The following is a 12,591-nucleotide window of genomic DNA, read 5'->3' as shown; positions in this document are numbered from 1 at the left end:
CTACAGCAAAACTGTAAGCCTGTTTTGGTCATACATGTAATTATTCGGTATCTTTGAAGTAGGCTTCTTGAACGACTCGTGAGGCAGCAACGCCACGTAATGTCCGCCGTGCTTTAGGTCTTCCACGTCAAGCACTGGATTGCCTTCTGGGAAGCACAACCTGTAAATTATGATAAAGAAGAATTTGTTACATGGACCATGAATGCGTGTTTCTGAATGTGAAGAAGCATGTTGCGAAGCATGAACACTGACAGAATAACAGTTCTTCAGAAAAATGTTTGTAAAGCCAAATGACGCTGACCGCAAAGAATTAAGCCCCATCGTATTTTATAGTGCCCGTGATGTTTACGATATAAAATACTCAATTTAGATGCAGTAATTTGGACACATGCCTCACTTTTTAAAAACAAATTATGGTCAATATGGATTCAGCCACTGTTAAGCTTATGGCTGAGGCTAGTAGGCAGAAATTGTGCATGGGGAAAGAAAAAATAACAGTGCATTGAATTCATTGTATGCTTTTTCGCCTACTTCTACGGTGGATTGAGCTATGGAGCGCATCAAACGAAACGTTAGACGAAGAAAAGGATATATGAGAAAGTTGACTTTTGCGTCATGCGTATTTTATGTATTTCAAATCGATTTTTCCAATGACTAGTCATGTGTTCTCCTTGCCGTGTAATAAAGGCCCCAAATCAGCACAGAGTAAGTGTAGGAAGCATACGTACTGCTAAAGTATTAGGACAAATCATTTTTGTGGGAGCCATATCTCTAAAAAGACATCTTTTGGCCAGTATATCAAGTTTTATACCTATTTAGCTGAAGCAACGACGTCCACGATTAACGCTCGATTTGATGCGCTCTTAGCCTCACAAATAATGCGGAAGGTTTACATTCACAATTACCTGTCAACCATCAATCCCCGACTGAGATGGGATGCATGTCAGGAAACAAACAAAGTGGAACTTAGCGACACCACCGGTTCGGTCTACTAGCACTTTTCTCTGCATAAGAGTAAAGAATTTGTGCAGTGAAGCCGAAAGTTTGTGCACCACTATCGCAGTTTTTGTTTACCACGGCACAAACCCAAGGAACGAAAGAGTACTATACGAGCATTCCATCAGAACTCATCAATAGGTAATTATTACGTATAGCTGCGCGCGGTAACGTAAAAATTTTATGCGATGTCACCCGCAGCATAATGGTTGGAAGCCTCCCGTCGTCTTTGCAGCTGCATAGCCTGCGCTTTCACAAAGCCTTTTGCTTCAATTGCTAATCATAAAGAAGCTTCCGCCCCCCCCCCCTTTTCTTCTTTTTGCACAATCTAAAAACACTTGCACCCTTTGGGGTGTATGATTATTCCGCAACAATAGTCGCAATAGATCTTGCAGGCCTTTCGTTTCTTTACCGCAGCGCGCCCGGTACTTCCAGGTCACGACCAGCATGCGCGTCAACGGGGCGTAGCATTCTTGACAGGAAAGTAGAAATCGCAATGTTTTCGAAAAAATAAACGCATGCAAGACTGATGATGGGTATTTTGAGTCAAAAATACGCCCCAAATGCTAACTGATTTGTGAGTGTAGTTATAACGTTCAATAAAGCGATATGATTCAACGCAATGACAAGTAGTGAGATTGACGTGATAGTGAGCAAAATTTTGTTTTGTAATGAAAATCTAAACGTTGTGGTAACACTGATTGGCAGAAAACTTACGTTGCCCTGTAATATTTGTCTTGCGTTCACAATGGGGCCGCGGTTTTGTTACAGAATAAGAATACCTCAGACTGAGGGATGCCGGGGGGAATTTAGTGAATTTGGCGGCGATTTTTATAATGTCAAGCTTGTTACCTGAGTTATATTACAAACACAACCTGTCGTAGAACGTGCTGCTGATAACTCGCTTACAACATGACGTCCTTTACGTGCGCATTTATGAATGCCGCGATCAGATAAATTTCTCCAACACTTACAAGTGCATGCTGCAACTATCAGTTAATCATAGCTACATTCTCATTCTCACGATGGCATAGATGTCTCAAACGAAACAGCCATTCGCATCGAGAAACGAAGTGACGCCATCATGTACACAGGAAAGAAATGAAAGCAAGAAGTTTCAGCCCCATAATTTAACGCGAACATTTTACATGAAGGTTCGCGTTTCCACGCTGATGTTATGTCAGCATTCTTGTTACCATGGCGGCGTGATGACCAGTGCAAATTGATAAGCTTGTTTCAAGTGCATTCTCAGAGCAATGCCATGGCATCTCATCGTGTTCCGACATGTTCTGATGACAGGCGCATAAAATCGTGCTTATGAATATGCAACTATCCATTTAACCGAAAGAATAAGCGTTACGAATTTGTAATTATCTATCCGAAACCATACAACTGTAGCAAGCGTTCATAATTGCATATGCCGAAACTTGAGCACGAACAATAGCCAATTAAGAAACACAAGTCGTTGTCTGCGATCCTGCCTTGCATCATCGTAGTTTTATCGTTGTTGCTGATTCAAAAGATGAACATTAAATTGAAATTACGCACATTATTGTACAATGAAAGATGGTGAATATTAAGCTTGCACCGCGTCATTTGGTTTTAAGGAAGCGTTAACATAGGTGATCAGGACTCGTATTTACAATAAAGTTTTTATGCCCGAACTGTTCACGTGATAGAGCATGCCAGCCAATCGTGGTTGTGGAGGTATTAAAGCGAAGGTGGTTTGACAATGGCAAAATGCTCACATGATGGTCATCATTTTGGCCTTAGAAGACCATTGAACAGTAAGCGAAAGCGTCGAAACTATCGTAAATAGTGATACAATCGGGCTTACTTTCTTACGTAGCTCGCGTCCAGTTTCATGCGCTGCCCGACTACTTGCAGGACTCGTATCATACTGATACGATCCCTGCCCACAAGAACGCAGCGTATTGGAGCTTCCCGTTGCGAATCGTTTTTGTGAATGCTGAAAAACAAAACAAAAAACAAATAGAAGATTAATGCCGGCTGCACACACTGTCTCTACATAAAATTCTGTAGGGGGTGCAACACCTAGCGATTTTAACAAACCAAACTGAAACCTAAAGCTTTGCCTTTAGGAAGTTAGGCAAGCCACAATTATAACAGACAAACAGAATTCAGAAGCTCAGTTCACAGATATCCAAGTGGAGTATTGGCGTACGCATAAACTTTGCACGAGCCTCTCAATGCGCGTGAACCGTTTTAATGATGACCCTGCAAAACGTAGTTTCCCAGGCTTTATTGCTACATGTAAAACTCCCACTTTTGTGAAAATTTTCGCACACAGATTTCATGGCTGCTGCACTGAATGAAATAAAGGAGTGATCTCTGCGGAAATGGGACACGATGGCAGGAGAATCACACCAGTTTCCAAGGGTTGCCAAAGTTTGTCAAAAATTTAACTAACGGTATGAAGCTACTGTTGCGGTTTTCACCAGAGGCACGGGGTCCGATCATCATGAAGTCTTATAATCCAACTATCGCAGTGGAGCGGGAGACAGAACTGCGAATCTCGCAGTGCCGAAAAGCACACTGGGACTCGATCATTTAAACCAATTCATCGTTAAGTCATTCCAGTAATACGAGCCAGACAAAGCAAGAATGGACACACACAAGAATTTTGGTCATATTACGTGCCTAATCATCGCCTCAGAGATCATGAGGTGAGGGTTCGCAATATTTAGAAGCAATGATATTCGCCATTGGCGTTAACTGTCTCGGAAAGAATTAGTGCTGTTTACATACAGAGTATCCAAATAATTGGTTTCTATTAAAAGCCAACACATGTCTACACGAACGCTAAGCATGGTCGCTACGACAACGACAATGTAGATTATAAATGCGCTAGCTAGTATATATATATCTTTAGGGCCGAAGAATCAAGGTGAGATTTGGGTCTTAAAAATAGTATGTAGAGGGACATTACTGAATAAAAAAAAAAGGAAAGCCATGTGGTGAAATCGTCCACAAGAACATAACAGTTACTGCGAATACCTTGAGCACAAATAGTTCCTAGTTCTTTTTTTCCATTCGGAACTTTAACAAGAAATGGCAGAGTAAAAATTGTTAGGCCGATGGCAAGTTGTCGTCTTGTAAAAGTACTCACTATACAGTAATTGGCGCTTCGAACCGGTTGAGCTTATTTAATGTAGGAAGGCCTGTGCTCTTCTTTGTATTCTGTGGCATATTTTGAGCCTGGAAAGCAAGATAAAATTGTATGTGAACTACAGTTGAGCGAAACAGAACAGAAGCATATTGGAGATAGAATACTACCTTGGCGTTTCGCTTTCGCGCTTGGTGTAATCTTCCGAGTTGGTCAACGTCTGGGTAGCTGTAAAAAAACGCAGACAGTTGATGATTCAAACGCCATCGTATGTACGACGTGAAGTGCGTTGCTCCACATCTTAACATACGTCAATCTTAACCAGCTGGCTAGCAAGAAAAGACGTAAAGTTAGTCTGCATTGTACGATTTATATTTTACGGCCCTCGCATTCTCTAAAATATTCACCTCTGCGTATTTCCCCGTCTCATTACTAGCTATTATCACCTAGAGTTTATGTTAACCCAATGCCGGATTCGCTGCATTTTTTATGTGGTAATGATGGCCCTACATTTTTTCTCTGTTTCTGCCGTTGGCGACGGGCAATGTTTTCTATTTATTCATTGATTTATTTTTTAACGTGTCCGACCGATGCTCGAGCCATCACAGATGCTGTAGTAGATGATGTCGGAATAATTCAGTGGTTATCTAACATGCGCATAAACCCAAGTACTCGCGATCGCTTAGAATTTGGTCCTCATCTGAATGCATCCGCGTCGGCCGGCGATGGAAACCACGACTTTGCGTCCGTAGCGAAGCGCAGTATCCACTGAGCCATCGTTCCACGATTACAGCAAATGGGTATTAGCAGCAAATGAAATTTTCGATCGGCTGGGCGGATCAATTGATCCCTCGTCAATCTGATCAAAAATTCCATTTGCGAATGCAGAATTTTCTCGCTCCTCTCCGAGCACTTCACTTCTCCTGCTGAGGACGAACCCGCGGTGCTGGAGAACTTTAATCAGAAACAGTAATTATCCTGTAGAGACGTTTCTTTAGTTCAGTTTCTTTTTCAAACTCAGGTGATCACACTGCCTTCCGTCTCTCACTTGACCGGCATATGGTGGCTTGACCGCTTGGTCTCGTCGTTGATTGCACAAGATGCAGTCATTGTTCAACAGTACAAGTCTGCAAATTGTAGACGTCTCCTGCTCGAAACTTCGCTGCCCTCACGAATTCACATTCTGCAATAGAAAGGCTGATCATGGTGCTGATTAAGTTCTTGAAGCAACAAATCAGTTTTGAGATTCGCCGTAGCGAAAAGCTCCGAATAAATTGTAGCTGCCTAAACTTTTCTAAAAATCGCGCAAATCATGCTGAACAAGCATTTTACCGCAGACGTGGGCTTTCGCTTCTTCGGTAAGCTGAACGAGTTATATATGGTGTCACTGAATGATGATGGCGCTGACCTGTCATGGTTCAGTTATATTTAGGGTGCCGCAGAATGGACTTCTGCTGGATCAGTGGGCCAACCGCACAAAAACCTCGCATCTTTACTTTGTTTCCGCGTGATGAACATAGACCGGATTGTTTTACGCGATGGGGCACGCTTTCTCCTCTCTGCAAAGACTATAGCGCTGTTGCCGACGTGGCGCGTCTCTGACTTTCCGCCTTCTTGACCGCTTGTTGCTGACTGAACGATGAAGGCTTCTGTGTATGTGTTAGCGCACATTGTAAACTTTCCTTCTATGTTTCTACACGTCATTTAGTTCGCTTTCCACCTTTTACACTCTAGAGTAGCCAAGCAGCCTCAGCCTGGTTAACGTCCCTGCCTTTCGTTTATAACTTATCTCTAACCCTCTATCCCAGCTCCGAAGGCGTAATAGTGGTTCAAAGCACGCTAAGTAAACGCCCTAATGCGTGGGGTGTAATACGCTATCGTCGACTGCTTATCGACGATTCAAGGATAGTTTCAAACGAGGCTTCTTGGTTCATATTCTTATTTCTCTCGTTTTCGCCGACGACGGCGAAGTGCCTCATATGCCCACATAATTTTTACTGCAATACTTACATATTTTATTATTCATGTCTGTAACAGCAGACAGTTTAATTCACATTTACAAAACACTTAGTTCATTTCACCTTGTTTTCCCAAAAAGATGGCAACAGTTTTTTCGCCCTCGATTCATGGCCGGTCCCCCAGAGTGAATTGTGCCATTTCGCTAATGAACAAGGACAATAACGCTTCTGTCTCTGTTCGTTGCATTTTTATTAAAAAATCTTCACGTTTTTCGGGGACGCTGCTCCCTGCCTCGTGAGGACTGAGCCGTCCACAGTTTCGCCCAGCCTGAGGTCTGCTATTGTAGCTCCTCGGTGAATCAACGCACCTGGTCCAGCACCGTGCGAGGTCATCAGGGAGGCTCACTGCCTTGTGGCTATAGACAAGGAGTCAAACGCGGTGGCGCCCGGGCAGAGGTCGGCTATGGTGAGCTCATCGAAAAAATGAGGTACCTGGTCCAGTACCAGCGAGGACACCGAACGGTACTTCGTCCGAAGCGATGACTTGTCAAACGACAGCTTCGAGTCTGTTATGAGCAGAAAGGCCGAAAGAAGGATCTTCAAGGTGTCTTTACCAGCGAGGACATTAACTATGAAGAAAAAAAGGGTATTCGTGCCAGATGACTCTTCCATCAGCCTTCCAGCCCTTAAGAGGCAAGCTCTCTTCTATGTTTCTCGAAGGCATTGTGCCGAATGAAGTAAGGGTAGTCAGATTAAACATGCGAAAGAACATCCTCGCTGTGGACGCGACAGATGGTAGCGTCTTGGACAAGCTTCGGAAATTAACACATTTGGGTGGCATCAAAGTCCGAGCGATTGTACCATTGGGCGGAGCCATGCATGGCGGGCATCAGTTACGACATTTATTTGGTCATACCGAACTCGGACTTGCCAATTCTCATCAAACCAGCGACCGAAGAGGTTATTGTCACATATGTGCTTCGTCTTGGTAACACCCGCTACGTAAAGTTGACATTCAAGGGCGATTCCATCCCTTCACATGCCAAGGTAGGTCACTTCAGTGCCACAGTTGCATTAAGATTATCTATGTCAATGGTATCTGTACAAAGAGTACGATTTGTCCTCACTGTGCTAAGTCGCACACTGCGGACGCTTTCTGCGCAACAAATCTAAAGTGATGGCTTCCATGTTGCCTCATCCAAACACTGCCCGCAAATCACGAGAGAAATCTAATCTTCAGTTTCAAACGAATGGTTAGAGACAGCTCATCCCACAGACTAGCTGCTGAAACTACGACGCCGGCGTAATCGTCAACGCAAGCGTAGAAAACGGAGTGCTGCTCAACACCTTCGAGCGCAAGTAAGCCCACAAGCTTCCAGAGGAATGAGACGAAGAAGTCTAACGCCGCAGGTGACTCGCCTGCACTTCCGTGCTCACAGCCTACCAACGAGCCTTCCCGCCTGATGTCTACTTCTACGCATGCTTCGGTTGATGGAGCACCAAAGGTTGACCGACAGATTATACCGATGCAGCCGTCCCTAGTGAACGTCATCGAAGAACTACTGACAAGTATGGTAACTCCAACCGCTCGAAGTGGCCTGCAAGTGCTGGACGCGCTAAGCACAGTCCTAGCAGCCCTCGAGTAGACACATGGTTGACAGTCACCAATCGTTACGCGAAGAGGTTACAGAGGCACCGATCATCCAGTGGAATGCCAGAGGACTTAGATCTCGGTTGCCTGTTTTTTGTCAGTCTGTACACCCTAACCGTATCGCAATCATCGTTATCTGTGAATCTGAATTTTCAAACCCAATCCGGCTATCTGGCTGCACATGAATCATGTCCTCATCCTGTAGCGAAAGTGGCAACGTCTTTGTGTTTATTCGTCGCTAGCTTACCTACGTCGTTCAGCGCGTGGCGCTTCATAATGAGAACCAGTATGTTTGCGAAAATGTTAAGAAGAAAAAGCTGGCCTTTACGCTGGTGAGTACCTACTTATCTCCCTCAAAGCAGTTTTATAGCAAGAGACTAGAAGACATCGTGACAATAATCTCTGATCCATATATAATACCATAGGAGACATTAACGCCCACCATCCCATTTGGGGACGCTCCAAAATTACCGCAACGGGCCGCAACTGGCTTCATTTCTTTTTGATCACGGACTATCCCTGCTTACAGATAGGAACCCTACCTTTATAGGAGGCTCATCTTACAGCAGCTACTTAAATTTGGCGTTTCTGTGACGTCGCTTCGCTACTCGTGTTAAGTGGTTTTTATATATTGAGTCTCATGAGAACGACCATATCCTCAGTTACTTCAAACTTAAAGGTTTTACCAGCTCTTATTCACCAAACACAATCCTGCAAATTGGTTAGTCTACACTCAAAACAAGCATAGAAAATGCTTGTCGCAAAGGTCAAACTTTTGGCCTTCAGCAAGCGATCAAGGATGAAACGCAGAATGCGATGTGCACCCTGACATACTCTTCAATGTTCACGGAATCCTGCGTGGAGTTAGAGCGATTCCGTGCGATTCATCGGCGTGTCGAGCAAAGGTATCGACGCGCAAAGTGCAGCTATGGTCTAAGAATAGTCAGACGCACGCTAAAGAAGACCCAGCGCCGAATTTACAAACTGGAGTCTCAATGTAGGGCGAAATTTTTATGAAGCCCTAGACCCCCGAAAACCTATTTGTCATATATATGGAACCGTGCGAGGCCTACGTGTATTTCCCGACCAATGCGTGCCGTACAAAGCCGTGGCGCTTTCCTAGCGTCGAGAGGTGATCGAGTAAGCGGAAGAGAGAGAGAATACATAGAAAGGCAAGGAAGTTAACCAGAGGTAGTTCCAGTTGGCTACCCTGCCCGGGGGGAAGGGTTAAGAGGGGTGAAAAGAGCAATATAGTGGAAGGAGGAGATTGAGAGAAAGAGAGACGAGCACGAAGAAACCGCGTGCGCTATAGAGTGGTAGGCGGCGGCGTTCTTAAAGTCTATCATGAAGCCCCACAGACCGAGGGAACCTTAATAACTCGAGTAAGGCCTTCAGCGCGGATGTTCTTTGGAGCACTGACCTAAAGCTTTGAGTTCTGATAGTGGACGATTGTTCAACTGGTCCAGTATTCTGCACATCACTTGTCTCTGGGCACTATATCGCGGGCAGACACAGATATGTGTGAGCGTCTCATCACTGTTGCATGTGTCGCACGTGGGGCTGTTGGCCATTCCAGTAAGGAAAGCACCTGAGTTTGTAAATACAACGCCTAGCCACAGACGGTACAGCATGGTCTGTTCACGTCGGGGTAACCCAGGTGATAGGTGCATCCGTATGTCCGGAGACAATGAACGCAAACGACACATGGTGAAAACGTTCGAGTCCGGCAGGGGCAAAGTAAATTCATAGGACATCAATCGCAGCCCAGCCACAGCGTCTATTCGTGAAAGCGAAGAGGCAGCGGAGAGAAGCCTGTGTATGTTGATTGATCTCCAATCTTCCGGTAGCGGAATATTTCTGCAGGGAGATTGCAGGTCAATCAGCGTACACAGGCTTCTTTGGTATGAATAGCATCATGATGTATTCACTGGATTCACATATAAAGCTGTCACCGAGGAGCTCGATACGGCTGTTGCTTTATGCAATTGGTCGTCTCCGCCTCGTGCAGACGGCATATCGTAATGCATTTTCAGACACATAGGTGAGCGAGCACGAAATGCGTTACTAGATATATTCAATGAATCTTAGTGGGATGTAAACGTTCCTCTGGAATGGAATAAAAACCCGCTGGTAGAACTCTTCAAACCTGGCAAGTCACCATTAGAGCTCACGTCATACCGCCCAATCACGCTGGCTAGTTCCGTAGGGAAAGTGATGGAACGCATGGCCATTGCTAGATCGGAGTGATACCTGAACCACTAATAAGTTTATTCAAACGCTAGGACAGGTTTTTGACGTCACTGCTGCTCCATTGATAATGTTATCGATCTGATCCCTAACGTTGAACATCAAAGTAGGTGCAAACGGTTATCTGTGGCTATGGATCTGACGTGAAAGAAGTTTATTACAATGTTGCCCATGGCGCTGTACTTGATGCTCTTGATTTGGTTATCTTCCTTGGCCGAGTGTACCGGTGGACCCGCAAGTACTCACACATGAGGTCTTTTTAATGCGTACGCATTCTTTGGCGAATACGCCAGCAAGGTCTGTCTGTCGCGCAAAAGTTGTAATGCCGTATTATCTGCAGAGAAATGCATAATTTGCGAAGTTAAGAGATTTAATCCTTATAGTAGTGTCAATATAGATAATTGGTAGCTCTATAAATTATAACGTACATTAAAAAAAGTGATCAGAGATAATATCCTTATAATCAGATTTATGCATATCCATAGAATAAATAGGGCTCCATAGAAAATGCATAGGGAAGCCTAGAGTGGGCGTTGGCCAACTTGACATTTGCGGGTGGACCAACTTGAAATTTGGAGGTGAGCCAATTTAAAAGTTGGTTGTGGGCCAACTTAAATTTTGGGCTTAGTCAACCCAAAATTAGGGGATGGGCCTACTTGAAATTTAGGGGTGGGCCAACTTGAAATTTGTGGGTGGGCCAACCTAAATTTTGTGGTGGGCCTACTTCAAGTTTGCGGGCTTGCCAACTGAAATTTATGGATATGCTTACGCATACTTAGACAACTTCAGGGCAGTTTCTGTATAATTTTTTGTCCAGACCGATGACGGTCCGATCTCAACACTAAACACACCCTGGCGTTCACCGAGGTGGCGTCTTGAGACCCACACTATTCAACCTTGCTCTTGTCGGTCTCGTGGAATGCATACCAAGTTCTGTCCAGGTATCAATGTACGCCGAGGACATCTGCATGCGGACGTCAGATGTAACATGTCCTAAGGTGCGCGCGTGGCTTCAAAAACCCGCGACTTCAATATCGGCGGGTCCTAGCAAAGGCATCCAGATTTCACCTAAAAAAATGTGCAATGGTCCCGTTCACGCGGAAGCTAATGACGTCCTATGCCATATTTATAAATGGGCAAAACCTCTGCTACGCCAGGACGCACTGATTCTTAAAAGTGATCATTTATCGAGACTTCAGCTGAAGTCCCCATGTGGCCTACCCGTTCGTTTGGAGCGAAAACGTGAGGTACGGTAGCACTCACGATGTTGCTGCTCTACAGGATGCTGTTTTTCGGGCATCTTAGATGCAGCTGACCTGTACTGAGAAATGCCTGCTGAAGTAACAATGCACAATCGAGCGACCTCAGGCGCAGGCACTCAGGGTTTGCCTTGGATTGCCGCGCTACATATCGACATCAGATGTAATTGGGATAGCTCTAGCTTACCCAGTCACGACTCATACCATAGTTAAGTGCTCAGAGCCCACATCAGGCACATTGCCAGCGACCCTTTCCACCTCCCGGCCGCGCCAACAAAGGACGGGCCCAGTGCCTCCTTTTGCCAGGAGATATCGGCGTACCGTGACTGCCTCCCTAGAGATTATATGCCAGCCGAGAAGATGCTGGCACCTCCTCCATGTTTGTCTTGCCCACAAGTTCAACTCTTGGTACCAGGAATTCGAATTAAGAGGAGGATTCTTGTCGCCAGCTCTCAAGCAGCTATCTCTACTCAGGCTTCATGAAACATACAAAGACCATCTTGAGATTTACAGTGATAGCTCCACAACTGTGGGTGGATCTACAGGAGCTGTGATCTTCATCGCAAAAGCCGTGACCATTCAGTCTAATACCTTTCACCGGAAAACGTCGACTGCTGCGTGGCTTGCCGCACTTCGCAGCCCACTTCGCATGATTCATGATCATCTACCACGAAGGTGAGCATATTTACCGATTCCAAAGAAGCTCTGCAATCTCTGCTATCCGCTTTACGTTATGGGCCACAAGATCAACGTATGCTGGAAGCAAGGCAGTTATATCACAAACTAGCAGAGAAAGGAACATGACATCACTTTTCAGTGACTGCCAGGCCACTGCGGCATTGTGGGCAATGAACATGCCGAATAAGCTGCTAGGAAGGCTCACAGAGATGCCGCGAAGGAACCCATCCTGCTATCCAGGACCGATGCAGCAACAAAGCTTGGCATACTTGCACGTGATGCCACATGTTCCACATGGAACACGCCAGTTTTCCGGCACACTCAACTGCACAGCCTGGACACATCCCTAAATCTACACATTTCATCTGGACAACTATTCGCATCGAGACAACTATTCTCTGCCAACTGTGGCTTGGAATATATTTACCAATGCATTTGCTTGCTGCATGGGAATAGATGTCTGTGCTGCCTGTGATAGTTGCGGTATAGCGAGGAAACAATCGAACATATATCCTCTGTTATTGTCCTCGGTACAGCTTCCAGAGACAGTCGCTCGTGACGGAGTTGGCGCGCCTCGACGACCGGCCGCTTTCTGAGCTGACGATCTTGGAGTGCCGGCTGATGCGGTGGTTAACACACCAGAAGGCGACGAAGGTGCTACTGAAGTTCCTCCGC

At 45.3% G+C, this 12,591-nt stretch overlaps 1 protein-coding gene across 1 annotated transcript in view; it reads right to left on the bottom strand.

Annotated features, from left to right (window-relative positions):
* Positions 1-12,591, bottom strand: part of LOC142579325 (uncharacterized) — a 40,432-nt gene that overhangs the window by 20,765 nt on the left and 7,076 nt on the right. Inside the window, exons 2-5 of the mRNA XM_075689394.1 lie at positions 4,294-4,351; positions 4,127-4,215; positions 2,834-2,965; positions 35-160 (exon numbers count right to left, since the gene is read on the bottom strand). Coding sequence (XP_075545509.1) covers positions 35-160; positions 2,834-2,965; positions 4,127-4,215; positions 4,294-4,351 — 405 coding nt within the window. The remainder of the gene's footprint in view (positions 1-34; positions 161-2,833; positions 2,966-4,126; positions 4,216-4,293; positions 4,352-12,591) is intronic.

Source organism: Dermacentor variabilis, chromosome 4, assembly GCF_050947875.1.
Source record: "Dermacentor variabilis isolate Ectoservices chromosome 4, ASM5094787v1, whole genome shotgun sequence".
NCBI classification, from domain to species: domain Eukaryota; kingdom Metazoa; phylum Arthropoda; class Arachnida; order Ixodida; family Ixodidae; genus Dermacentor; species Dermacentor variabilis.
This window is presented reverse-complemented; position numbering and strand designations above follow the sequence as displayed.